A 27,737-nucleotide genomic window follows, 5' to 3' on the forward strand; every position below is an offset into this window, starting at 1 on the left:
CGTTACCAGTGGGGCTGCTGCCTCACGCCTCTTCCTCTCCCCTGGCAGGAATGGCTACCCGGATTCCCAGTACCTCCGCGAGGTCAGCGCTCTGCTGAGAAACTTGGGCATCGAGTGAAACTCCCAGTGCTGAGCTGCCAAAAGCCGCTCCCTCTCTGCCGCCCTCCAGTCCCAGCCAGGCTCAGCCCAGCTGGTACAATCCACGTTCAGTACTGAGCCGCTCAGGACAGTGCCGGTTTTTCGCTGCGTGGGCTTCACCTCCACCGCACCCTTTGCTAGCCAGGAATTCCTGTGCCAAGTGTGAAGCGCACTGAGAACCGAGACGTCCAGCGGCAGCGTCTCACTGGCACCCGCCCTCGCTCTTGCTGAGTGGAAGTAAAACCTGCCACCAGCTCCAGCTCCCACTTGGATTTAGCTTGTTAACCAGCCGCCAGCCGCAGCTCCTAGCACAGCTGGTTTCGGCATCAGTGAATGATGAGCATTATAGGCTGAGCCATCCCCAGCTTCCAGCCTGATGCTAATCTCCAGTGGAGGCACATGTCTGGTTGCAGGAAAGGTCAACCTGGGACATCCCAGTTCTGCCTTTGGAGGACTGGGAGCTGCTCATCTTTCTAGTGTTCAGTGCTTCTGGAATAGCACTTGTTAACTTGGGCGTTTCATTCCTTGGACAGACAGTCCGGAGCTCCCCTCCCATCCCCAGCGCCTGTTCCAGGGAGGGCAGGGAGCTCTCTGGAGGAGCATCACTAACCTTTCTGCTTCTAATGCACGTCTAGCCCTGTGGGCCCGTAGCCCAGAGCCGCAGTGCTCCAGGGAGCACGGCGTTACACAGTCACTGTTACTTTGCATTCCATGTAGTTGGTGGAGAATCCCAAATAAACGAGACTCGTTCCCCACCCTGTTCAGTCGGGCTTGGCCATGGCTCGGGCTGGGAGCCTCACAATGCCCCCGTTTTGGTCACAGGCAGGTATAGCAACAACTGGCTCTAGGCTGCATAGCAGCGGCTGCTGCTTCCAGAACAGGGAAGTGGCTGCAGCCCCTCTGCAGAGGCCGGGCTTTCTCGAGTAGCTTTTTATGGGGATGTGACGGTGAATTTAAGGCTCCAAACACACACTTGGTGCTGATACCAAGGGGGGCAGGGCTGACGTGAACCCTTACAAGGCAGCTGAGATCCTTGTTACATTTCACACCAGGTGTCCAGTGCTGCTGCTCAAAAGCCCCGTGCAAAATCTGCTCCCTGTAATTACAGTGATAGGAGTGCGCCCGTGGCCAGAGCTTGGGGTGAAGGTCTCCTTTTAGCCACACCCCTGGCCAGCAAGGCTCCCCTCTGAAGCGGAGAGGCTGCCATTGGGCCAAGAGGGGACTTCACACGCCATTCAGTTCTTGAGCCTGCTGGGAAAGTGACAAGCATGATTGGCTCCGAGCACGACAGCCCTGGAACTTGTGTCACAGAACAGCTCCCTGCCCTGGGGCGGCAGCTGGGAGGGGAGAGAGCCTGTCACTGCAGAGACAAGCACCCTCGGTCGCTCGCTCGTGCGTTACCGCACTGGGACAGAGCTTGGACTGTTGGTTAGAGCTCTAAGGTGAAGGGCGGGGGGTGAAAAGCGTCCTTACGAATATTTAGTCAGGCACCAAGATCCTCTTCAGCCGGCTCTGTGGGCTCAGGCTCCTCTTCCAGACCCAGCACATTCTTCCAGAGGAGGGGAGGCACCTGCCCCACAAAAGGGAAGGGGGGGGGGGGAGGCTCACGCCTGCCTAGAGCATGTTTCCGGGGCTGCTTCGCATTCACGCCAGCAGAGAAGCAGCCGGGTCGTTTTACGTGTGTTCTCTAACATCGCTTTATGCTCCCACGGTCAGTTTCTTTTAACAAGGGGTGACCGTTGTACCCATCCAGGTTCTGCTGTGCGGGTCACCACAGGGCCTGACAAGAGCTCGCCCTGCTCACGTTGCAGGGTTCTCCCATTCACTTTTCAGCTAGCCACACTGCTGCTAAATCCACTACCCCCATTGCAAGCATGGCCCAATGGCTGTTTGAAACACCCAGGGTAGGTCTTGAATCTTCCCGCCGTGGCGCCTCTCCCAGTGTTACTGATCTGAATTATTGACAGGCTGGGGAGCATTAATTGTTCCCAGATTTCTTCGGTGACACAAACGAGCAGGAGACGGATGGGACAGGGACCTGCCCGGGTCTGACAAAGGGAACCACAGCTCGATTGCTAGGCCGCTGACAGACCCAGGAACCTTTGCTTTAGGCTTAACCCCAACGTCGTCACAAGCAGAGAACCAGGCCAGCGAGGGTTTTGTTATGCTTTTAATTAACATTTGAAACACATAAGGCATACGGTAACGTTAGGCAGAAGAGCATTACACGTTGTAGTCATGTAAACAGCATTGGCACAATCGCTTTCTGTTCAACTTGGTTACACGCACAAAGCGGAATATAATTATTTTTAAAAACGCCGTGCTGTAGGACAACAGCCACTGGGCTCACACCTCCGCCAATCAACCGGACGGCACAGACACTGCCGTGTGTCGTAAGAGGCTCCAAGCATGCCCCATTCTCACACCGTGCTCATCACCCTTTGCCATCACCAGTGCTTTGGGCATCACAGACTTCATCTGGCAACAGGGGTGGTTTCACACCTCCGACCGCAGCTGCAGGTGGGTCAGATTCCTGCACTGGTTAAAGTCTGATGCCCACAACACTTTTTGCCCATCACTGGTCACTCAACTCTACTTCACACAGCTGGTTTGTAACTAAACATGCAGCTAAACTCCATTCCCTGGTGTCTGTAGGACCCTTCCTCACCTCTCAAATACTGTCTTGGTGTAGCTACAGATCTCAATAGGGCTTATGTTTGTGCAAGCTGAGCTCCTTTCCACTCCCATCTCCCAGGTGCAAGAAACCTTTGTAACTAATAAATTTCTGATTAAACTAAACAAGCTTTTTAGTTCTAAAGCCGCCTGGGGATGGCAAAGCACGTACAGTTGTGTTTAAGGGCCCCTTCCTGGATGGGCAGTTTTGGTTACAGATACAGCAATGATGCTCAGGTCACACTTAGACAGATACCACTGGATTTCGCAATCTACACGTACATACCAAAGGCAGAACACCCTGCAAACTGCAGCAGGAGAGAGTGCAGGGAACACAGAAACCTTTAGCTAGTGCTCATAGCATCACAACACAAACTTTTGCCCTTCAGCCATTTTGCCCCCATGGCACAAGATTTGAGTCAAAATGATCAATTAGCAAAATGAACATTAATCTGCACTTCACTTATTTTGGAACGATGCACAATTTAAGAGGCAACGTGGCCCTCTCTGTTCCCTGGATGACACTCGTTGTGCCCTCAACTGTTCAGCATGTTTCCTTCTAATCAGACATCTTCTGGAGTGGAATGACATTGTGCTTTGGTCCTTGCTAGAACAACCTGCTGTTTAACAAGTTGTTTGAGACACTGGTAATAAAGTTGTATTAAGACTGACGATCAGTAGGTTTAATACTTACTGGCCCATAAAATGCCAGGCTACTATAAAATCTAGAACAGAGCGTTAGTCTGAGGCAGTAAAGCGCAAGGTTACACTTAATCTTCTGTAGAAAACGTAGCTACTGCGGTGCAGAGTCAGTGCTAATCTCTATCACAACTACCATACTGCTCGGAAGGATTCAGAAGTCAGACTGAAAAGGGTGTCAGAAGTTTATAGGTAGAAAATTCACTATCAACTACACATTGCAAACGAAGAGAAAAGAAATTCCAGAGAGTCTCTGCAATGGTGACAAACCCTCAATGTCCTCACCTCAGCCCCAGGAGAGGCCACTACCAGCAAAGCTTTGCAAGAGGACAGGCCTAGAGATACTGACATACACGGGCACCTTTGGCCACATCCAAATGCGAGGCATTGCCTTACGGTAGCCTCTGCTGCTTAGGCTCTGGAGCAGGAGCTTCCAGGGGTCAGCCTGGAGAGCCCATAAAACACGTGTACGAGGAGTATATCGAGGCGGAGGGTAGGCAGGGCTAGGTCACTTGTGTATCACAAGCCATATCTATTTTGCAGCACACTAGATTTTTGGCAGTATTTTAAGAGGCCAGTATGGCAAAGGCTTCAGTGACTTGCTAGTCCTACAAGCTGTCTAGAAAAGGCACTGAGATACTGTTTTCTATGGTGCGTTGCAATGCAGCATACGTCAGAGTTGTCCTACAGGAAGATACAAGATATTCCCATTTGCTAAAAGGGGACTAGACTTCAAAAGCCTTGCGATGGTGCCCGGGATAAGGCCGTCTGGAGTAAGGCACCAGGTGCTCTCAGCGGAGGAGAGCCAAGGAAGGGGCAACCATTTTCCCCCTTTCAAAGACTCTAGAGAACCTGAAGCTCTGCGGTGCAGTGTGCAGTTTGGCCAGACTCCTCCTGTCTCAAGGTGAAGCCAAGATTTGGACAAGAGCAGGTCAAGGAAAAGCCCAAGTGTCTGAACTGCTTTTACAAACCTGTGGTGAAACGGCGTAAACCAATGGAAAAATCAAAGCTAATTCACTGGGCAGGAGCGGTTCTGAGAGGGGAAAAAACCCAGCGGGGAGAGTTTGTATTTAGAAAAGGTTAGAAAAAAGTTGTGCTTGTGAGTTTCGCTGCATCACATCTGCGGAGTCAATCCCCGCGTCACGAATGGAAGGAACGAAGACAGAAGAGGGTCTGAACCCAATCGTGGTTTGCTTTCTGAAGACCTAAACGGGGGCCCCATTTTACACCTGAAGTGAATCCTCCAGATTCCAGGCCTAACGCAACCCGACAGGGTAAGGGAGCAGGAACAGCAACCCAGGCTGCACTGATGAGATAATGCAGCTGCACCTCTGTAGCACGTCAGTGAAGGAGCTGCCTACGCCAAGAGGAGGCTTCTCCTGTCGGCATCCGTACCGCGCCCCCCGAGAGGCGGTGGCCGTGTCGCTGGGAGACACCCTCCCGCTGACACAGCGTTGTCTACACCGGAGCTCGGTCGGTAAAGCTGCATAGTTACCCCGACGTTAGTTGCTAGTGTAGCCCAAGCCTTAGTGATGCGCCACTTACGTCTCCTGGGGCGGGGGCAGCTAATGGAGGCTGTCGCCCTCCAATTCTCGTGCTGATGCTGGACCAGGTTTTCTTTAATGCAGGGAGGGAGCCAGCAGGAGGGAACGTTCACAGCCCAGGAGATCCATGTTTGCTCTTATTTAAGAGCAGCATTTTGCTTCTGCTACGGCACTTTACAGAAAGGGGGTGGGGTGGGGGCTTGGTCCCTTCAGTTACCAGATCCAAATACAAGCAAAGCCTGAGCTACTGCACCATCCACCACCCAGCAGAACCAGCCCCGGACTGCTAGAGCAAGTGCAAACAGCAGCAAAGCGCCAGGTCCCGAGACTGCAGCAGGAGAGCGAGCGCGGCTGGAAGGGGCAGCACCAGTCGGAACATTAGACAAGGAACCGGTCAGGTTCCCAGCCACAGCTTGACCACACGTCTGGCATGGGCAAGCCCAGCTTTCTTCCTGGGGAGAGGAGCCCACGGGCAGTTCCCAGCATCTCAGCAGCACTAGGAAGTGTCCTGAAACACTGGCACTTCGCGATTCGAGCAGACAAGCTGCAAGCCCCCCTTCGGCGCTAGCTAGCCACAGGGACAGCCTGGGACTAGTGGAGAATCTGAAAAGCTAATTAAACCTGGAGTGGAAAGTGCAAAACGGAAGCCAGGATCTAACCAGGTGGGAGCCTCACACCAGCGGGTTCGACAGGTCTGAGCCCAGACCTTTGATTTCTACAGTGTGTGGTTCTGAGGGAGTCACATGCTGGCTCTCCAGACTCTACTGGGCCTGCTCCCTTCCAGAGCTGCAGCGTCCCCGTCCTAGCACACACAACCGCAGAAGCGAAGGCCGACCACAAGCCTTGTTTTGTCCCAGCCTTGCAGACACGTTTTCACATTTGCAGCCCTTGGTAACAAACACGAGGGTGAAGTTTAGCCTGACGGACATTCAGAGCCCAACGTTAACAAAGCACATAGAGCCAACACAAATGGGTCAGTCCTTTCGGAGACACAGCTGAGCCCGTTCGGTCTCCAGACCCAGCTTTGACCACGGAATTGGTTTAGACTTTCCCTAACGGTTTGGGAGCAGAAAATGGACGAGAGCAAATTGTTGAACTGAAATGTCTCTTTAGTATTCATATAGCACCAGCCTAACTGCTCCTCAGGTTACATGCAGCATGCACAGAGAAGGAACAGCAAATTAAAAAGCTACAGCGTGACCAGCATCTAAGATACTAAGCTGGGCTTAGAAAAACTGGCCTTTTGCCAGCTGATTGGCATTAAAGGCCTGGGGGTGTGGGGAAAAGCAGGGGGAGGAGGAAGGGAAGTGTCGTGACAGCAGGAATAACGGCAAAGAAATAACCAGCACTAGAATAATGCACGGTCTGATGTTATTTTCCTACAGCAATTTCATTGACAAGCATCTCTGGCTTGGCACATTCGTCTGTTGAACGTGCATCGTAAGACTGCAAAAAGGGCTCAGTTTCTATGGAGACAGTCAATGGTTGCTATAACAATTTGCATTTACACTTTGCAGCAACATACTACGCAGCCATTAGTCACTGACTGCTTGGAGGCCAGAGAGGCGTTGCCAGAGGAAAAGAACTTGGTTTGGAATTTGGGAAAGGAGCTATACCAATGCGGTGGGAAAAGCAGGGCTAAGGTGGGAGGCATCACACAATGTTACACAATCACACCTGGGGGAGGCTGGCTATGGCAGGTGCATATGATTCACAACCCAAGACGCTCACAGTCCTAGAACCGGCTTTAAAAATGTATCATTCCCTTCATGGGGAAGATGGCAGGTCTGAGCCGTCCATTCCCAGGCCCCAAAGGGGTTAGGGGTTAAACCACAGACTCACAACCTGCAGACACGTCTCCTTGCTTTAGTTTTCCTCTTTCTTGGGTTCTTCCTTCGGCAGCTCAGGAACTAGGATGACTTTCCCAACGTTCTTCTTCTCTTGCATCTGCCTCATGGCATCTGCCACCTAGGAAGAAAGAAGTCCCATGAGAAGAGCCACACCTGCCTCGCGGCGCCACTCGGGAGGAGACGCGCCAGCTCAGTGGCGTCCGCACAGGAACGTTTTCATCTACCGCATACCCACGGGTCAGCAATTGCTGTGCACTCACACATACCGCACAACGGAGAATGCTGGGCAGCCATCCCACCCTGCCTCAGCAGGGGAGAGCGCTCAGAGCACATGGGCACAGGGCAGGGCACTCCAGGGCGTCCCACTGAACAGAGAGCCGGGAGGAAGGAGGAATAGGTCCCTTTGGTTACACTGGCACCGCTAGGGCTTCTTATGACACAAACAAACTGTGCCAAAACAGCTACTGAGAGACAGCTTGGTGTCAGGAAGGGAGAAAAGCATTTAGCTGCCACAGGCACTAGGCAAAGGCCATCCAGTACCATCAGTCTGAAATCAGCGGGGAGAGCTGTCTAAAAACGTACAGCACATTCTAGCCCCCAGCGCTAGCCACGCTGCGTCGGGGATGAGCCGTGTCTGGAGAGGAGAGTGGACGGGGCCATTGGCACACCTTGCAGGGACATCTCATGCTAGCCACAAGGATCCTGCTGCTTTGAGCCCCAGCTGGAGTAACCGGCAGTGCTGCCGAGTCCCGACGCCCTATGGTGAAGGCTCCCCAAGCGTCAGGCTCGGACCATTCCAGCTCTAGTCAGTTTGGAAAGCCCGGAAGAGGCAGTTCGCTTTCAGCTCCCTGGAAGGCACTGTCCTCGTCACCATGCCAAGCAGACATGCTGATGAGACGCTCGTGTTCTCCTGTGTCTGTCTGGAGCACAGGGCTCCCTCATGCACAAACCCACTGGGACGTGCCGGGTCATTACAAAGTGCATGCCCAGATCAATGCAGGCAGAGCAGAAGCTGTTGGCTGGTAATGCAATCAGGGTCCCATTATGAGCTGCTCTTTCCGGCAGGAGGAGATCAGCACAATGATGCACAAACAGCACACGCCTCCTGCCAGAGTTAATTTAAACAGACTGCAGGTGACTGGGGGGAAAGGGAAAGCAGGGTCTGAACAGCCAGACTGATCGCTGTGCTGGCTGGAGATTGCCAGAGCTCCTCAGACTTACTCCAGTTTGTCTTTTGGAATTCTCTCCTCCCTCCATTAACAACCGAGGCCAGTTCCTCCACAGAGACGCTCCAGGGTCCGGCTCAGAACCACGGGCAGGGGAAGATGTTTTACCAGGTAACTAACTACCTGGTAAGCACCTGAGTGTCTCCCCGGCTCTGGAAGGGTCTCTCAGCTGCATCCCCACCCCTCCCAGAACTGCCCTCAAAGGACCCGCTCCACAGCACTGCCCAACACAAGGCCGGCAGCACGGACTGAACATCTAGCAGGCACTTCCTCACCTGCTGTCGAGTCAGGGCAGGCTGGGGAAGTCCCAGGACTGGACAGGAAAATGCCAGTGGGTCTGTTCAGGGCCACCACGCTGGGTTCTAAATTGGGTAAACAACCCAGCCCTGCCTCCGCTCTGTGGTGTCTCCATCTCCGTAGCTCTACCTGAATGCTTCAGTGAGACCAGGCACAGGCCTGAAGCATGTACTGCTCCAGTCAGTGCTTGGGGCCAGAAGCCAATCTGACACCAATGGCTACGAGCTAATGCACACGCTTTGCTGGCAGCAAACAGGCTACAAATTAGCATCGGAAAGAGAAATCTGCTCCTTCCTCCAGCAAGGTCCCTGCCAAATCCCCGTCACCCCACCCCAGAGACTGGCTGCTCCAGTGCAGCAAGCACCCTCCTGCCGCACTACGCTGGCCCTCTGGTGAGACTCCGCTACTGGAGACAGGGTCCCATCTCTCTTCTTTAGGCCCTTTGCACATCTGTATTTTGGGCCTAGGTTACTTGGGACCCTTTACAGGAAACTCCCCCCATCTCTTTTGGCTTCTGCTGTAGAGACCTCAGAAGCAGCTGTTCTTTCTGGGTGAAGGGGAGTAAGTCCCCCAGCTCTGCTCCCCACTGGAGAGGAGCTCTGCCCCTGGCTGGGCCGGAAGGGTAACACACCTCCATGCATTACTGTCCATTCACTGACGGCTGAGATCACTCGGGTGGCCTCTGCCCAACACCTCTGAGGCAGCCTGGACAGTTAAGCTCGGAGAAGCACAGACTTCCTGGGCCTCTCTGAGCTCGGGCAGCCTGATGTGTTTAGACGGAAATCAGAGCTGTATCGGCAGGCTCCAGAAGCTGCTTGGTAAAGTCCAGCAAACTCCTGAGATTAACCCCTGGCTCCCAGGATGCTATTGGCCAGTGGGTTTTGGTAGGAAAGCCACTCCAGGCTCCCTGTCTTACAAACCAGCTCCCCAGTGGCGATTCTGGCCCATTCTGCTGGAAAGGTGCCCAGCTCCCTCCAGCCTGAGCCAACAGCACCCTTCCCCCCCTCAAGGTGTGGAGCAGTAGAGGAGGGTTAAGCAAGTCTAGTGTAGGCCAGAAGCGGACAATCTCTGCAGTCTCCCCCCACGTGACCCCAGCTTAGCCAGACCATCCCCTGCTCTGGGCTGACACAAGGAGCTCAGGGAGAGTCAGCGGCCAAGTGGTATGTCTCTTATCTATCTCCTTTGAAGGCAGACTTGATTAAAGGACTTTTAACAGCACCACAGCACTTGCCCCAGGCTTGGAAATGAGTCCATTTTTTTTTTAAATGTTGCTTTCAGTTGCAGACAGATTTCCAGTTCAGTGTGTCAGTCACTCTGAAGTCTTTGCAGTTGTGTTGTGCCTGAAACCAAGACATGTTGGGGCAGGCACGGTGCCCACACCCCAGCTCATCTTCAAACCCAGAGTCCCATTTGTTATCAGCCCTGTGCACCCCACGCCCAGCTCTGCAGATGCCCCTCGATCCTGACCCAGAGGACCCCGGCTATCCTGGTCCTGCTCTCTCGCTGGGAAGCGGTCAAGATGTCAGCTCTTGTCTCAGAAATCACTGTTTAATTCTGGACTAGGTCACAAATGCCGACAGGAAACCAGTGCAGTAATTCTCTGCTATCCTCCAGCCAGGCACTGGTTTCTGACCCTCAAGTCTTTTAGGGCCCTTTACAATACTCAGGTTTGGAATTTTTCTATCGCGCTATTAAAGGCCACTCTGCAGAGCTGCCATAGCAAACTATCGCTGTGCTATGGGGCAGGGCAGGGCAGGGTCTGCGTCAGGAGAATTCTCTCGTTAGCAATACTGGTTTGAACACACGGGGTTTAGCAGAAAGATCTAGTTTCGGAAGAACTCTCCCCACCCCAGAGACAGATCAGGGTGGAGAGCCCAGACTCTACAGCAGAATTTGACTGAACATAAGGATGCACCAAATGCAGAAACGTGTAACAGCCATTTACGAAGCCGCAGTCTCACTCTGCAGCATCTCCACTGTTCTGCTGCCTCAGTTTCCAATCAGCAGAAAAATCTGAGGGTGAAGCAACTAAATGACCCACCCACCCACATACAGTTTCCTCTGTAATTACCGAGCAGAGATTCAGCGCAGTCTCTAGTGTAACATGCACAGCACACGCCCCACACGCAGTGTGCAGCGCTGCTGTCTGTAATTAATCAACGTAACTCAGCCCCTTGGCCCTTTCTCTGTTCCCAGCTTGGGAACGCCTTGAAACAGTCAGTCTGAAAGGCATTTAAAAAAGAAGAAAATGGCTTAATTCTCTTGCTCCTTGTTGTTCAGTGGTTCCCCTTTCCCGCTGAAATGAGCGTGTCAGATACCAGCCCCTCTCTGGAGGGAGGACACCGGGGCTCCCAGCAAACATTTGCTGGCGCAGGGGAGGGAGTGTGAGCGAGGGAGCTCTCAGGAAGTTATGCAAGTAACAGCCATGGGGAACTGCTGGCCTCAGACGTGAGAACACCTTCCACGAGGCGCACCTGGGACACAGGCTGCGCCTTCGAGTGCACAGGATCCACCCACAATGCGCAGCCAAGGACCCGGGCAGGTCCAGAGCCGGCTCCAATGCTCCCCACACCAAGGATGAGAGCATCCAATACACCCACAACTCCCAACGGTAAATACAAGCCTGGCCACACTCATCCCACGGCCACTCCCAACTCCCCCTTTGTTTTCTGCAGGGCAGCCTGTGCCATTGGGACAACACTCCCAGGGCTGGGAACAAGGCTCCTCCTGCTTAAGCAGGGCCAGGTCTGAAGAAAAGGAGCACACGGAGCAGCCCCAGGCAGAGACAGAGAGTTACTCTGCTAAGGGGAAGAGAACGGGCGGGTGCTCCCACTCAGAGCGAAGAATCTGCATGACACAGACTCAGCAGGATACGCCCCCATCTCCCCACCCGCAGGGAGAAACCACAGCCTGTGCCAGCCCAAACCCAGTGAGGAGCGTGTAGGAGCCAACAGCTGTCCAGTGAAGAAAGCACATTGGCCTCTTCCCCAGGACTCTGTCGTCTACCGCTGCAGCGGGGTTCTCCTGCTCCCGTCCCAGGGATTTGCGGCCCCCAGGCCTCACCGCACTGTACAGGGGACTTTGGGGTTACGCTATCTGATGTGTAAGTTCACCCCCCAATTCTCTCACATTTCCGATGAGCTGCGATTCCAGGCTTACCACGCATGGACCAACAGCAAATCAGTCATGCAGACACTGAGCACGTTACCCAGCCCCTACAGGCCTGCCGCATCTTATTCCAGATTCCCCCAGGATCTGCGCTCCAAGATATCACTTAGCGCTTGGCACTCTGTGCTCCTTATGTCCCAAGGGCTCCATTATCACTCCCAGCCACACCTGGCTCCCGACACTAGCAATCCAAGCTGAGTTCCTGCTGGTAGCTCTCTGCCTGGCAGAGGAGACTCATTCATCCTGTGAACAGCAGCCAGCTTGAGAACCTGCTTCAGTTTACACCACAGGTGCTGGAACCAGGGGTGCGGGGGGGGTGCTGCTGCACCCCCTGGCTTGAAGTGGTTTCCATTGTATGCAGGGTTTATAATTTGGTTTAATGGCTCTCAGCACCCTCACTATAAAAATTGTTCCAGCGCCCCTGGTTTATCCTGCTGAGTACAAGTTTCCTAAGCAAGTCAGTGTCTCCTGTAATCCCCAGTGCCCCAGTTTAAACCCATCCTAGAGGCTCCACGCCCCCGTCTCCATCCTTCCAGTTTGGACGGGGGCGGGGGGGAGGCAAGTAGAGGTTAACGCACTAGGAGACTCCCTGCAAGAGCAAGGGACGATGCTCCTTAACCAGCCACAGCTTTTGGGGAGCAAGAGGGCTGCACTCCGTCACCTCTGGCCTAGCTTCCAGGGCGGGGCTGGAGGCCAGGTCCCCAGGGGAGAGCGATTATTACTTGTATTGTGCTAGTGCCCAGTCGAGGATCAGGGCCCCACTGCACTACGCACAGTACACACAGTTCCTGCCGCTCCAAATCCAGTGGAAATCAAAAGGACACTGGGCGCAGAGTGCTCCAGCCACGTAGTTCAGATGCCAGTCACCCAGCCAGTTCCAGTACATGCTGCACTGCTCTTCTCTGCAGGAGAGCACTGCCGTGGGGAGAGTGGTGGTCTTGTGGCTAAGAGACTGAACTGGGATGCAGGAGATCTGGGTTCATTCCCCAGCTCTGACGCTCCCAGTGTGACCCCGGGCCAGACACAATCTCTCTGGACCAGTTCCCTGTCTGTGAAATGGAAATAATAATATTCCCTTCTCCCACCCTTTGTCTGACTTGTCTAGTTAGGATTATAAGCTCCATGGCTCAGGGACTGTCTCAGTGTGTACACGGCACAACACAGACCATCTTGGTTGGGAACCTCGACTGCAAAAGAAAACCAACCACAAATCCCAGAGAACACGACCCGGAACTCTGCAGAACCCAGCTAGGAACAGGGGCAGCAGCTGCCCCTGCAGCGCTTTCTCTCTTACAGAGGCTGCCAGCCTGCACCACGACTCGGACTCACCTGCTCAAAGGGCCATACGGAGTCTATTTTGGGTTTGATTTTGCCCTGGTTGTACAGGCTAACCAGCTTGGCCACAACACCCCCAATGAGCTCAAACTCTTCATCCATGTAACCCAGGTGGTAGCCGCACACGGCCTTGTTGAGGTGCAGGAGCTGCAGAGCGTTGATACTGAACTGGTTCCACCAGGTCTTCGCCATGGCCATCAGGTTCTTCTTCTGCCCAGTGAGCAGGTTGGCCACCCCTAGGAGGAAGTCAAGGCCACAGTCATGCTCAGAGCTCCCAAAAGGCTAATAATGCCTGGTGAAGAGCACCCAGTGCACCAGTCCTAAGGCAGCTCAGAAAGCACAGAGTACTCACTCCGCGGCAAGGCCAGGACCTACCAAAGAAACGCAGAGGCAAAGAGGCTTTGAGTGACGGAACAAAGACCCCTTTTGGCCAGTAGATGTGCAGGGTCATTGCTAGAGTAAGTATTCAAAACGTGAGAGTTTCTTACCTTAGGACAGGCAGTGAATTAACACAGCTAGATTTAGGTGCCAAGCCAGTGAGACTGGTACAATGGCTGAGTACTGCTGAGGCTAAAATGCAGCCAGCCGTGTTGGCCGAATCCACCCCAAGCTAGGGTTTCGGAGCCTGGCCCACTGTAATGGTTAATCCTGCCAAAACACTCTGCAGTCCACAGAGTGGAGGCCAATGCCAAGGGCCGGAATGCAGTCAGCGTGAGATTCCTACATAGCCCGTCAGGGGCTGTGTGAGGGCTTTGTCTATGGGGACAGAATCACAGTGTTTTGCAGCTGGAGAATGGAGAGAGAAGTATTCTGTAGCTTCAAACCGCATCACCCACACACCCCACAGAAGAAAAGGGAGCTTCTATGAGTGCTACACATTAAGTCAGCCTGAATCAGGATAAACTCACTGCAACTGATCCCATGAGCAGGACAGAGATCCCACTTCCCCCTGCATGTGTGTATTCGGACTAGGAAGCAATTCTCTTTGCAGGGGAGATTTGACAGGTCAGTGTATGGAGAGGAGCGAATTGCATCTCTCAGGCAGGGAGAGAGGACAGGAACCTAGCTCTCAAAATAAAACATGAGCAAACTGAACCCCCAGCAGGAATCCGGTTTCTAATGCATGTGACGCTCCAGACAGAGCAGATACTAGAGCTCAGACTAACGTGGTAACCAGCCACTGTGGGCTGCTCTCCCTCGGGACCTGGCTGGGGGAAACCAGTGTGAGTGCTCTCATGCAGAGCCACCCTCCCCCGCCCAATGCATGACTCCACTCTACAGGGAACCTGGCCTGATGACATCAGCTGTTCAGTAGATGCATCATTCCCTCAGACTCACCATAGGTTATGAGTTTGCCCATTGGCTTCAGGAGGTTGAATGCTTTGGTAGTGTCCGATCCTCCCAGTGGATCCAAAACAACGTCGACTCCTAGAGAAAGTTTGCACAAAGAGTTACAGGCGGTTTCTTTCCATTTCCTGAGGGATAGGCCTGTAGCAGGGTAGGGAAGCCCCATCCCACCCCATCCTCCCCACAATCGCTCATGGTACCTTTTGGGGAGATTTTCCGGACTTCCTCCACGTAATCCATACTCCTGTAGTCAATTGGGTGAGCGACCCCGCTTTCCCTGAGGGCGTCGTGCTTGGAGGCAGAGGCAGTGCCAAAGATGGTGACGTTCTCCACCGTCTTGCAGAGCTGAATGGCAGCTGTTCCCACCCCCCCTGAAACAGGCAGCAAAAGGGGAATTAGAGGAGTGGACAGGAAAGGGGCATAGGAGACAAACCAGTCCCTGGATGTGCTGCTGCTGCGCCCCCCACCCCTACCCGACTCCACGCCATGGCTCAATCTCAGAGTGAAGGATTTGTCTGCGGTTCAGAAACGCTCATGCATTGAGCCTAAGAGAGCTTGATGGCCTCAGGCTAACTATATGGCCCTGGGATCTGCCACCTCACTATGGTGCTCAGGGCTTTAATACAATCAGACCCATCTGGTTTTACTGTGTGGCATCCCACAGGCCGGGGTATGGACAGAATCCGCCAATAGCACAGTGGGATATTTTGCCAACCCAGCACCTGTGTAGCTGATCTGTCTAAGCCTTTATATCAGGTTTGTCACCCCTTTGTCCAAGCACCCAAGTCATCTCCCCTCCCAGCAGTTGGACTGGCCATTCTGAAGCCAACTGCCCATGGGCTGAGCCCCGGCGCAGCACACGTTACCGGCAGCCATGTGGATGAGAACGCTCTGGTTGGGCCTCAGGTTCCCAAAGTCAAAGAGGATCATGTACGCCGTGATGTAGTTGACCAGAAAGGCGGCCGCTTCCTCGAAGCTCATTCCGTCAGGCATCGGGTAAGTCTGATTGGCTGGGACGGTCACGACTTCCTGCCAGAGCCCTGCTCTGGCCAGCACCATCACCTTATCACCAACCTAAGGCCAGAGAGAGAGTGGAGTGAGAGGGCCATGGTGGCATGGCCGATGGTGGCATGCACTGGGTCAGCAGGGAGGTGTCACCCAGCAGCCTGGGCATCCCAGTCTGCACTTAGCCACAGCACTAAACACAGCACCAGTTTCTTTACAGACACAATGCACAGGTCTCCAGTGCCTGGACTGCTCCTGGTCTCTGGCTGGGAATGCAGAGACTCTGCTCCACAGACTCAATATGCGTTTGCCGTCCCCTAGCCAGGCTCCTGACACGAGGCCTGGCTTTGTGCGACACACTAGATGGGAAAAGGGAGAGCAAACTTCTGGAGTTTAGCTTCACTTAGAACGTGAAGCTTGGGCTGAAACTTGAGGCGAGGCAGGGAGAGGGTGGGGGAGAATTCCCAAACAGGGACCAAGATGCAGAGTCCAAGGCCTCGAGCCATTCTGTGACATCTGCATCCCTTTGAGAGGTCCCTCTCTAACAAGCGCCTCGGCCACTTGAAGGCAGCAATGTCTTGGGATCTAGTGACGTAAGCATGAAACCAAAAGTAAGAGCGCTCCAATAGTTGTGATTACAGGAGAGCACCACAGTGGAGAGAATTTGTACTTTCTACTTTGCCTGACAGCTCAGAAGACTGGCACATGGACACTATTCCGGTTTTCTGTTGGCTCCTCGTGGCACGGTGGTTGGTGTAAACTCCTTAGGGCAGGGACCATACTCATTGCTAGCTCTCGAACAACAACAGGATATTCGGCACTTTAACGATGTTGAAATGGATACAGACACTGTGCGGAAGAGCCCAGCAACGTAGCTGAAGCTACACCTGCATTTCTCTGCAAACTGCTGCAAATTCCACTCTAGTTCTACAGCTTCTGCAGAGATTCCTGCACTGGGTTATACACCTCGCGGGTCTGACTTCTGCAGCACTGCAGCAACATCACTGCTTTAAGCAGCACAGAATTTTCCCATTAGCCAGGCCAAAAAAGAATTTGAAGAGCAATTAGCAAAAGACTCAAACTATCAGCAAAATGTTTTTAAGTACACCAGAAGCAGGAAGCCTGCAAACAATCAGTGGGGCCACTGGAGGATTGAGGTGGTCAAGGAGCACTCAAGGAAGAAAAAAAACAATGCAGAGAAGCTAAATGATTTCTTTGCATAGGTCAGGGGTGGCCAAACTGAGCCGTATGTGGCTTTTTTACCATTAAAGTGCAGCTCAAGGGGCCCGCCCACACTCCCCCCATTCTCCACCTACCAGACTGGAGGTGGAGCTCGGGGCCTCTGCCTTGCAGCAGAGTGGTGGGGTAGAGGCTTCTGCTCAGCAGGGGGGTGGGTCTTGGGACTTCAGCCCCAATTCTCCACAGGAATCTCCCATGGGGCTGAAACCCCAAGCCCCAGCAGGTGCACCCCGGCTCTCAAACTTCTGAAGACTGTCGTACGCGGCTCCAAGGGTCAGTCACTTTGGCTACCCGGGCAGAGGATGTGAGAGCGATTCCCACACATTAACAATTCTTTTTAGGTGACAGATCTGAGGAACTGTCCCAGCCTGAGGTGTCAATAGAAGTGGGTTTAGAACAAACTGATAAATTAAACAGTAATACATCACTAGGCCCAGGTGATAGTCTCCCAAGAGTTCTGAAGGACTCAAAGATGAAATTGCAGAACTACTAACTGTGGTATGTAACCTGCCATTTAAATCAGCCTCTGTACCAGATACTAATGTGACTCCAATTTTTATAAAAGGCTCCAGAGGCGATCCCGGCAATTACAGGCCGGTCAGCCTGACTTCAGCACCTGGCAGACTGGCTGAGGCTGTGGTACAGAACAGAACGATCACACACTGATGAATACGATTTGCTGGGGGAAGAAGCACTGTGCACCAGGAAACCTGACTGCAGGGGCTTCCGCAGCTGTGGAGTCCGGCCAGAGGTGGCTCAGCCGGGGAGGGCGCCTAGGGGACGGAGCAGCCCCATGCTCACTGGGGCCAGGACCTGGGACAGCGGGGGGGGAGAGGAAGCTAAGCCCCCGCCCAAGGGGCTGCTGGGGAGCCTGCAGGTTTGGCTGGAAATTGCTTCCCCTCCCTACTCCAGCGTTTATCTGAGGGGTGGAGAGGCTCCCCCGTGCCAGTGCACAGGTGCAGACTCTGTGGGTGCTCCGGGGCTGGAGCACCCATGGGGAAAAACTAGTGGGTGCTCTGCACCCACTGGCAGCCAAGCTCCCCTCTCCACCTCCCCCACCCCGCCTCCTCCCCCAGCGCTTGCCGCTGCCAAACAGCTGAAGCAAGTTCCGGGAGGGAGGAGCGGGGCTGGGGCGGGGATTTGGGGAAGGGGTTGGAATAGGGGCGAGAGGGAGTGGGGCCGGGGTGGAGTCAGGGCAGAGGGGGGGGTGAGCACCCACCGGCGCAAGCAGAAGTCGGTGCCTATGTGCCAGTGTAGTGTCCACCTGGCACCGGCAGGGCTCCAGGCGGCTTTGGCACACGCAGGGCTTGGTTCCTCCTGGGCAGCACCCCATGTGGGAGAGTCTCAGGGTTTCCTGGGGTGCTGGTCCGGCCAGAGGCAGCTGAGGAGGAAGGAGCCCGCTGGGCAGGCTGCAGGGGTGCTGAGTGCTCCTGCCAGGGGCTCCACACAACGCTGGGAGCAGGACGCACTCCACCGGGGGTTTATGGAGCAGCAGTGGGGATGGTGGTGGGTGAAGGGGCAAAGTGGGGAGAGGACAGTGAGGAGGGGAGCATGTAAAGGGTCAATGGATGGGCAGAAGAAGCAATGTGTGGGGCGGTCACATGCCCCCCCATCTCGTCATTTATGAGTCACCTATGGGTCAACATATTCATAAATGATCTGGAAAAAGGGGTAAACAGTGAGGTGGCAAAATTTGCAGACAGTACTAAATTACTCAGGGTAAAGTCCAAAGCAGACTGTGAAGAGTTACAAAGGGATCTCACAAGGCTGGGCAACAAAATGGCAGATGAAATTCAATGTGGATAAATGCAAAGTACTGCACATTGGAAAACACTCTCAACTATACATATAAAATGATGGGGTCTAACACCTATCTCCTAGAACTGGAAGGGACCTTGAAAGGTCATCGAGTCCAGCAGCCCCCTGACTTCACTAGGCAGGACCAAGTACTGATTTTGCCTCAGTTCTTTGAAAACAGCCACTCAATGTGCAGCAGCAGTCCGAAAAGCGCACAGAATGTTAGGAACCATTAGGAAAGGGACAGATAAGACAGTAAATATCATATTGCCTCTATATAAATCCATGGCAAGCCCACACCTTGAATACTGCATGGAGTTCGGGTTGCCCATCTCAAAACAGAGATATTAAAAATGGAAAAAGTACAGAGAAGGGCAACAAAAATAATTAAGAGTATGGAACAGCTTCCACATAAGGAGAGATTCAAAAGAGTGGGACTGTTCAGCTTGGAAAAGAGACGAGTAAGGGGGCTGCGCTAGAGGTCTACAAAATCATGAATGTTGTGGAGAAAGTGAATAAGGGAGTGTTATTTACCCCTTCACATAACAGAAGAATGAGGGGCCACCCAATGAAATTAATAGGCAACAGGTTTAAAGCGAACAAAAAGAAGTACAGTACTTCTTCATACAACGCACAGTCACCCCGTGGAACTCGTTGCCAAGGGACGTTGTGAAGGCCAAAACTATAACTGGTTTCAAAAAAGAATTAGGTAAGTTCACGGAGGACAGGCCTATCAATATCTGCTTTATATCCACTGACCACGTTTGGGATCGTGGATTGGCTGTGGATACAAATTTCGTAATTGCGCAGGGCTCTAGCTATTAGCCAAGATGGTCAGGGATTTAACCCCATGTGCTGGGTGTCCCTAAGCCTCTGATTGCCAGATGCTGGGACTGGATGACGGGATGGATAACTGATAATAGCCCTATTCTATTCCCTTTGAAGCATCTGGCATTGGCCACTGGTGGAAGACAGGACACTGGGCTAGATGGACCATTGGTCTGACCCAGTCTGGCCGTTCTTACGTTCACGGCTGAATTTGTTCGTGCGTGGACAGAGACTCCTGGGCAGATGGTTGCACTGGGTTAGTAAGACCTGTCTTTGGATACAGCACGCCCAACTTTAAAGTGCTGTTCAGTCCAGCACGGTCATCAGCTTCATGCTCTGTTTGCATCACTGTTCATTCTGAATGACAGAGGGAAGGTTAAACGTGTCCAGACAACTCATGCCTGGTGCCTTTCGACTACAGCGCGAGGTGCAGAAAGCTGGCATGGTGTCAGTTATTACCTGGCAAAGGCCTGGAGCGCCGAGATGTGCTTCAGGGTGTTATTTGTGGAGTGCCAATACAGCAGCTTTAGCTGTGAAACAATACAATACACTTTGGGAATGTGGAGTTACCAATCACCAGAACCCAAGAACCATCCCAAACGCTGGCTGCTATCTGAGTCCCAAATGAGGCTGTGAAGGGGATACTCTAGGACAGTGGTTCTTAACCTTTACTGCAGCCTGCACCCCCTTTGGTTCTCAACATATGTTCTCGCACCCCGTATCAAAAATCGTTGAAGTAGGTCAGTTCTTTAAACCTGTTTTTGTTTGTGTATTACAGTAATCATTAAAAAATGTATAATGTTAATACATAGGTTTGATGAAACAAAGTAGCTGCACCTACGTGCCTGTGCTTAATTTGTGTTTTCGATGATTTACCTTCTAAAAAATATCTGGCCTGTCTCAGACCCCCAGAAAGGGCATCTCGCACTCCCAGGGGGTGCATGCCCCCCAGGTTAAGAACCACTGCTCTAGGAGCATCAGTCCAGGAAGGGAGAGACTAGGAAAGCATTGCATTTTTTACCAGACTCTTTCTATTTGAACAGCATGTGCAGTGAGCAGTTCTAGATTCTTCACGCCTCAGATGTTTTCTGAAGAAGGATTTGGGGGAAGTAACTGAGCTCCTCTGAACTCTGCACTGAAAGAGGCACGTGACTTTGTTATATGAGTCAGCTGATAAGTCACAAAGGCAATTTCCATATATTTCTCCTCTTTTGGAAGTGATTTCGCCACAGAGTCCAACAGCTGTGCCAAAAACTCCCTGCTAGGATGTGAGCAGGGAAGCCCATGTAGAAGAGATTTCCTTCCACAGTACAGGCCTTTGCTTTAAGCTTCTGCTCTTAAAAGAAATCTCAGATAATGATAAGAAGTATTTCAACATAAGAGCAGTTTCCAGGAGTTTGTTAAATGGCCTGACCCTGCAAATCCCGAGGGAATCACAGCAGAAAACAATGTGGCTGCAGGTGAACTCAACATCAAAACGGAGTTTACATCAAGGCTGAGGGATATCAATAGAATCAGCTCTACTCTCTGATGGCACTGGAAGGGGGGTGGGCAGACGTGGAATAAGCATTGTATGAACCAATCAAATCTCCACAAACTACGTACACTTCTATCCGATACAAGAATCGGACGTTCTTCAAAGGTGACTTACGGGTATGCACATGTGGAAAAAGCCTTTCCACGTGGCAACTCGATGGACCGAATTCTCCAAATGTGCAGCCATTGCATTCAGCTGCCACTCAATAAACCCAAGTGCCTGGGGTAAACTCAGAGCTTAAGTCTGTCCTGCCAGACACCTAAGGAGACCCTCAGATTTCACTTTGCTCTATATTCAGGAAGTACAGAGGACCACACAATCCTCTCACCTCATGCCGAACTTACTGGACCTCTGTGTCAGCTCGAAAGCTCGTCTCTCACCAACAGAAGTTGATCCAATAAAAGATGTTACCTCCCCCACCTTGGACCTCTCGTCACTTTAAGAGCACTGTGACACAAGGCAAGATGTGTCTACACTGCAATTAACCACCCTGGCTGGCCTGCGTCAGCTGATCCAGGCTCCCAGCCAAGGTGTGGAGCTATAAAACTGCAGTGTAGGCCCCGGCTCTGGGACCCCCCTCCCTCGCAGTGTCAGCTAACATGGGCCAACCACAGGTGTTTACTTGCAATGTAGACGTACCCATAGTTTCAGTGTGGGTGTAAATCTGTTCATCTTTCAAATTTAGTTTTGCTTCCAGATGCACGAAACCCAAAGCCTCTCCAGTGAGCTGCTCTTATCCCCCCAGACAGGGAGCATCTGTTCATAGTGTGTCGGGAGGGGCGCCAGCAAAACCAGATAGCAGCATATTGGACAGCAGAGCGGCACAGCCGAGGCAGCGGAAAGGCTCATAGCTGTGTGGGTTTGGCATTTACACTTGAGCAAACTGAAATGTTTTCGTTGGGGGGAGGGGAGAGCGTAACCGAATCATATTTAATAATCAAGGTTTGTTTGAGAGGCTTTGGGAATACATTCCCTGGACGCGTCTCTGAAACGGTCATGACTCTGTTAGCCCAATGATAACAGGTGAAGGGAAAAAACTTGGCACGTTTGTCAATGACCTACCAAAGCTTTAATGAGAGAAACAGAACAAAGACTGGGAATGGTTGGGTCATTACACCAATTGAATCTATTTCCCTATGTTAAGTTCTCCTCACACCTTCTATGGGCCATCTTAATTATCACTTCAAAAAGTTTTTTTTCCTCCTGCTAACGATAGCTCATCTCAATTGATTAGACTCTGCCTGTTGGTATGCATACTTCCACCTTTTCATGTTCGCTGTATGTATAAATATCCCCTGTCTGTGTGTTCCATTCTATGCATCCGAAGAAGTGAGCTGCAGCTCACGAAAGCTTATGCTAAAATAAATTTGTTAGTCTTTAAGGTGCCACAAGTCCTCCTGTTTTTTTTGCGGATACAGACTAACACGGCTGCTACTCTGAAACAGAACAAAGAGGGTGTTTCAGTCCTACGAACTTCCAAAGATAACCGTGATCTATAGCGTAATGCCAGAATCATGCTGCATTAGCCTCAGCAAGACCTCACAGCAGCTAACCTGCTAATGCCCTTGAGGCCTTGTCAGCTCTAAGGCTGGGAAACAGCATTTGCAATGGTTGTAGCAATCTCCTTCCACACTGAAACTGGTTACAAATCGCGTTTTAGCTATGTTCAGAAACCGCGGTCAGGCGGAGAGCATCCCGGGGGTTCTCGCTAACGCCAATGAACACGCAATTTTGCTCATGCAAAACCTCATAAAAAACAGAAATAAGAATGCCACAATCTTCCATCTGATCTCCCATCTCTCCAAGACTGTCTGCCCTGCAAATCTGCCCTCATCTAGCTCTTACAGAATTTCAGATTTTGGAAACTGGTTCGGGTACAGGGGTGCTCCAGCAAGTGCACAGAGTTATTTTTTTCCTGTGATGTTCTGTCCATGCAGGCCAACAGCCATGTCACCCTTAGACAAAGGGCCTTAGCAGCTGATCTCATACTCGCCAGACTCCCAAGAAGATTCTCCTTTTAAATTAAGTTATAGCTAGACATTTCTTCCTGCCAATAAATAGCCTCTTCCCCCCTCCGCCCCCAACATTCTGGTGGATGCCTCAAACTGGTTCTGGAGACAATGTAAAAATCAGCATCACTGGAACTGCTTATCCCTGAAGCCTCCACTACTCCTGGGCCATGCATCTTTCATGCTAAAAGAAAACACAATCTTCCGTTGCTGGCAGGAAATCCTGTATTTACTTGGCACCAGTGTCAGGAAAAAAGTGTTATTGATGCTCTGCAGCCTTCACCTTTTACATGAACCCTTCTACAACATGCACATGCATTTTCCACATACATCATGCACACACAGGGGGGCTGAGCATACTGCCTACAGCTCACTATGGGATCACCACGTGTTCCCGCCATTCCTAGGGACAGCAAAACAGTCACGCAGCCGGCCTCAAGTTTACTAAACCTGGACACTTTTTTTTTAATTTTTAATTTTACTTATTCCCCAAACAGCTGATGTCAAACAGATGTGTTCTGCTACTGCCATCTGCTCTGCTGAGAGCCTTTCATCAGCAAGTGGGTATGAGCAACGTTTCACCTGCCCCACACTAGTGGCTGCACAGCAGTACGTGCTAGGAAGAAACCCAGGAGGGTACTAACCACTTCCGGGTGGGTGTCAGCAACAGGAATGGTGGTAATTCTAGGGTTCTATAACCAGTGGAGAATTCAAGACTATCTTGGAAACATTCTCCATTTCATTACAGTGAGACAAGACTCCCAGAACTCAGGACTAATATGTTTATAATACACTCAGGACTGATCTGCCAGACAGATTAACATCCATTTAAACTCTTTGGGAGAAACTATGAGAACAGAAATCTATTAAATAAACCTGCTATTAGCTGGCGAGGGGTGGAAGTGTTTTAAAAACCACCAAACTGATCTTTAAATGAAATATATACTGTATATTGTTCCAGAGCGGATCTAGTACGTTAATAGTAAGCTATTTTTATTGCAGTAGTGCTTAGAGGCTCCAGAAATCAGGGTCCCTTCATGCTGAGGACTGTTCAAACACACTGTAAGACAGGCCCAATCTTTGTCTATCTAGATTGTAAACTCTTGAGGGCAGGGAGAAAGGAATACAATATAGCAGCTTAATTCCTCAAAATGAGAGCTGGACAACAAGTAGATGACTAATAGTAATCAGCTGCACTAACACTTAAAGACCCAGAAATGAGGAAAGAACCCATAGAATGTGGTCTGAGAGACATCTGCATTTTCCCAGAAAGAGACTCATTTAGGTAGCTTAAAAGCAGATGAAGATCTGTGGTGGAGATCATTACAGTACTGCCAAGTATTCTAATGCTCAAACAGTTTAGCTAAGGCTCTTCTCCCTTTCCCTGGATTAAGCCATATTAGATGCATAGTCAATCTGCACAGCTGTTTACTATAGATCTCATAATTATCAGAAACAGGCAGATATATTGTCCCCTGCAGCATATCCAGTTCTGAAACATCATTCATTAAAGATAACTTCCTCCTTATTGTAGAAAGATGCATCTGACAGCAGCTACAGAGTGTTGAGACAAAACAGCCCAGTCAAAATAAAAAACAACCAATTTGTAATCAACAGTTCTGCCAACCCTAATTGGAAAGCTTCACACCTGCACCTGAGCAAGTGACCTCTATAGCACACCTGTGTTATTAAAGCAGCCAACCATCTCTAGTGACTCATCCACAATGTGCCAGTTACAGTGGGATTGGAGCAGGCAACCATTCAGTAAAAGGATTACATATATTTAGAAAAAGCTAATTAATACAGAACCTTTGTTTTACTATTGAAGAGCTCTTAAGTAACATTCATCCATAAAGACAATGACATAGAGAAACTAGCCTCCGAGATTGATGTGTTAATATGATCATCTCCATAGACTGCCTTTGTTGCACATATGCTGCATTTAATAGCACATAAATATGCTTTGAATGGAAGCCCCCAAATCAGAGTATGCAGCTTTTATTTTGAAGACAATTTTGTCGCACGAAAGTCTGATGTCTCAGCACATACGCCAAGTGCTGGATTTACAACTCCTAATGAGATTGAAATTCTTTGCAATTTAAATAGTAATTCACTAAACCGATTTCTACAAAATGACACCTCAAAGCAGTTTAATTTAAATCCAGCTTCATGGGAACTGCCCCACCCTGAGTGGGCGGATACACTTTACATTTGTAGAGAAGCAGTCACAGACATTCAGTCCAGCACAGGTAATATAGGCTGGCTGGGAACAGTTTTTTCTTTTTGTAACAGTGACAATAAAGAGAAACCATCTTTGCCTAACACCTGCTGAGAAAAGTAACACTGGGACAGTGTAATATAGAAGAACATAAGAATGGCCAGACCGGGTCAGACCAAGGGTCCACCTAGCCCAGCATCCTGTCTTCTGACATTGGCCAGTGTCAGATGCTTCAGAAAGAATGAACAGAACAGGGCAATTTATTAAGAGATCCATCCCCTATCATCCAGTCCCAGGTTCTAGCAGTCAGAGACTATGGGACACCCGGAGCACATGGATGTGTCTCTGACCATCTTGGCTAACAGCCATTGATGGATCTATCCTTTGTGAACTTATCTAGTTCTTTTTTTTTTTTTAAACTCAGATATACTTTTGGCTTTCACAATATCCCTTAGCAATGAGTTCCACAGGTTGACTGTGCGTTGCATGAAGAAATACTTTCTTATGTCTTAAAATTGCTGACTATTAATTTCATTGAGTGCCCCCTGGTTCTTGTGATATGTGAAGGCGTAAATAATATTTCCCTAATCACTTTCTCCACCAGTCATGATTTTATAGACCTCACCCACATCCCTCCTCAGTCGTGTCTCTTCCAAGCTGAACAGTCCCCCTCCTCACACGCAAGCTGTTCCAGTCCATAGTCATTTTTGTTGCCCTTCACAAGATTATCCTCCCACTATATGTTGTGAACAGACCAGAAACCTGTTTTCCTGCCTTGTGCTGAATGAAAACCATGTTTTTATATTCAACTCATGGAACAGATATTGTACAATCACAGACAGGTCTAGCTTCCACTAGTTAATGTGACCACATGCATGAGGAGAGGCTATCGACAGAGCTATTACACAGTGTTCCAGGGTTAAAGGGCATTCCTTTTGTGGCCACGGGACACTGTACTGGCACCGCGGTATCAGGGGCAGGAAAGGATGCAGTTCTACCTGGTGACAGAACTGCCACTACTTGTTTTATCCCTATGTTGCATCACACAATCAAGGGACCTCACTTTCTGGAGGCCCCTGGCTAGGAAGTGCCCCCCTCACCCAGGCTATGGGGTTATTGGCTGATTTATCACCATCTCCCTTGTCCCACTGTCAGCCAAGGGCATGGGAACAATTTGTACAGTTGGGGTGGGGGGGAGAGCTGAGAACCACTGAACCAAACTGTAAACCCTGGATCTGCTGGACACCACCCCCAGCCGAGGGTGCTGCAGCTCCCCCCCATCCCCCAGATCCAGCACCTGCGCTGCCTGCAGACATTAACACGGATCCTTCTGCTCGGGCTGGAAGGGCCGGACATGCCACAAAGCGGGGTGCGCCCAGCTCCCCCACAGCGCCCCACAGCAAGGGGGCAATTGCCCCAAACACCCCCAGCCCGACTCAGACCAGCCGCCCCTGGCTGCACACGCGGGCGGAACCCAGCGGCGGGCCCGGGGCGGCCGCTCCCGAGCCCCCGGCCGCATGCGCACCGCAGCCCCCATTGTTTCCCGGCCGCGGAGCGGGGGACCCCCCCCCCCCGGTCTTCCGGGAGGGACCCGCCAGGGCATCGCCCGGCTGCCGCCCCGCCGGGGCGCGGGAAGGGCGGGGCGCCCGAGACCGTCAGGCGGCCGCCAGCCCCGGGCTCGCCTCCCGCCCCGGCCCCAGGCTCGCCTCCCCGGCCCTCACGCCCCCACCCCGCCGCTCGCCTCCCCCGGTCCTGGCCCCAGCCTCGCCTGCCCCGCCACCCCCCCCCCGGCCCGCCTCTCCCAGCTCACCTCCCCCGCCCCTCACACCCCCGGCCCCGGGCTCGCCCCCGGCCCCAGGCTCGCCTCCCCCAGCCCTCACGCCCCCTCCCCGCCGCTCGCCTCCCCGGTCCTGGCCCCAGCCTCGCCTGCCCTGCCCCCGGGGCCCCGGGCCCGCCTCTCCCAGCTCACCTCCCACGCCCCTCACACCCCGGCCCCGGGCTCGCCTCCCGGTCCGCCTGGGCGCGGGAAGGGCGGGGCGCCCCGAGACCGTCAGGCGGCCGCCTGCCCTGGGCGAGCCCCGGCCCCACCTCCCCGGGTTCGCCTCCCCCGATCCTGGCCCCGGGTTTGCCTCCCCCAGCTCACCTCCCCCGCTCCGGCCTCGCCTCCCCCGACCCCCAAGCTCGCCTGCCCCGGCCCCGGCCGCCCCGTTCCTGGCCCCAGGTTCCCACACCCCAGGCTCGCCCGCCCCGCCGGGCTCGCCCCCGCCTCACCTGGCGGCCGGTGACCCCCTCGCCCAGCGCCAGCACGGTGCCCGCGCACTCCATGCCGGGGGAGACGGGCGGCGGCGGCAGCCGCTCGTACAGCCCCTGCCGGGCCAGCAGGTCGGCGAAGTTGAGGCCGCAGGCTCGGACCCGCACGGCGAGCTCCCCGGGCCGCGGGCTGGGCTCGCCCCGCCGCACCTGCACCTTCACCTTCTCGTAGCCGCCGAAGCCCGAGAGCACCAGGGCCCGGTACTGGGGCTCCGCCGGGGGCGCGTCCCCGCCGCCCGCCGCCTGCTGCTCCGCCGGGGGCGCCTGGTCGGCGGGGGCCGGGGGCGCCGCTGCCTCTTCCCCGGACATGGCCGGGCTCGGGTGGGGCCGGAGGCCGGGCTCGGAGCGGCCGGGCCGGGACAGCGGACGGGGCGGGCGGGCGCAGGACACCGGGCAGCGGCGGCCGGACAGCTGCGAACAGCTGGGCTGAGCGCGGGCCTGCGGGAAACCCGGAGCCGGAATCCGGGGCGTGGCTGGAATGAGGGAAAACGTGGAAGGCGGCGCGCGGAGCGGAGCG

At 52.7% G+C, this 27,737-nt stretch overlaps 2 protein-coding genes across 2 annotated transcripts in view; one reads left to right on the plus strand and one right to left on the minus strand.

Annotated features, from left to right (window-relative positions):
* Nucleotides 1–2,428, plus strand: part of LOC120392001 — a 13,061-nt gene extending 10,633 nt beyond the window's left edge. The window contains exon 6 of the mRNA XM_039516270.1: nucleotides 49–2,428. Within this exon, the coding sequence (XP_039372204.1) occupies nucleotides 49–118 (70 nt within the window). The 3' untranslated portion in view covers nucleotides 119–2,428. The remainder of the gene's footprint in view (nucleotides 1–48) is intronic.
* Nucleotides 2,296–27,737, minus strand: VAT1 (vesicle amine transport 1). Its single transcript, XM_039516415.1, has 6 exons — nucleotides 27,182–27,737; nucleotides 15,144–15,351; nucleotides 14,478–14,648; nucleotides 14,269–14,358; nucleotides 12,925–13,166; nucleotides 2,296–7,022 (listed from the first exon to the last, which is right to left on the minus strand). Exons 1-6 carry the CDS (start codon nucleotides 27,527–27,529, stop codon nucleotides 6,921–6,923), a joined length of 1,161 nt encoding a protein of 386 aa, XP_039372349.1. The 5' UTR covers nucleotides 27,530–27,737; the 3' UTR covers nucleotides 2,296–6,920.

The sequence above is a fragment of the Mauremys reevesii genome, linkage group 27, assembly GCF_016161935.1.
Source record: "Mauremys reevesii isolate NIE-2019 linkage group 27, ASM1616193v1, whole genome shotgun sequence".
In the NCBI taxonomy this organism is placed as follows: Eukaryota; Metazoa; Chordata; order Testudines; family Geoemydidae; genus Mauremys; species Mauremys reevesii.

Excerpts from the sequence above, each read along its gene's own strand:
- VAT1 (XM_039516415.1), bottom strand. The coding sequence starts at position 27,529 with ATGTCCGGGGAAGAGGCAGCGGCGCCCCCGGCCCCCGCCGACCAGGCG. Across the intron at positions 13,167-14,268 it reads GGGCAAACTCATAACCTATG|GGGTGGCCAACCTGCTCACT; the intron begins GTGAGTCTGAGG and ends ACTTCCTCCTAG. Across the intron at positions 7,023-12,924 it reads CCGTATGGCCCTTTGAGCAG|GTGGCAGATGCCATGAGGCA; the intron begins GTGAGTCCGAGT and ends CTTTCTTCCTAG.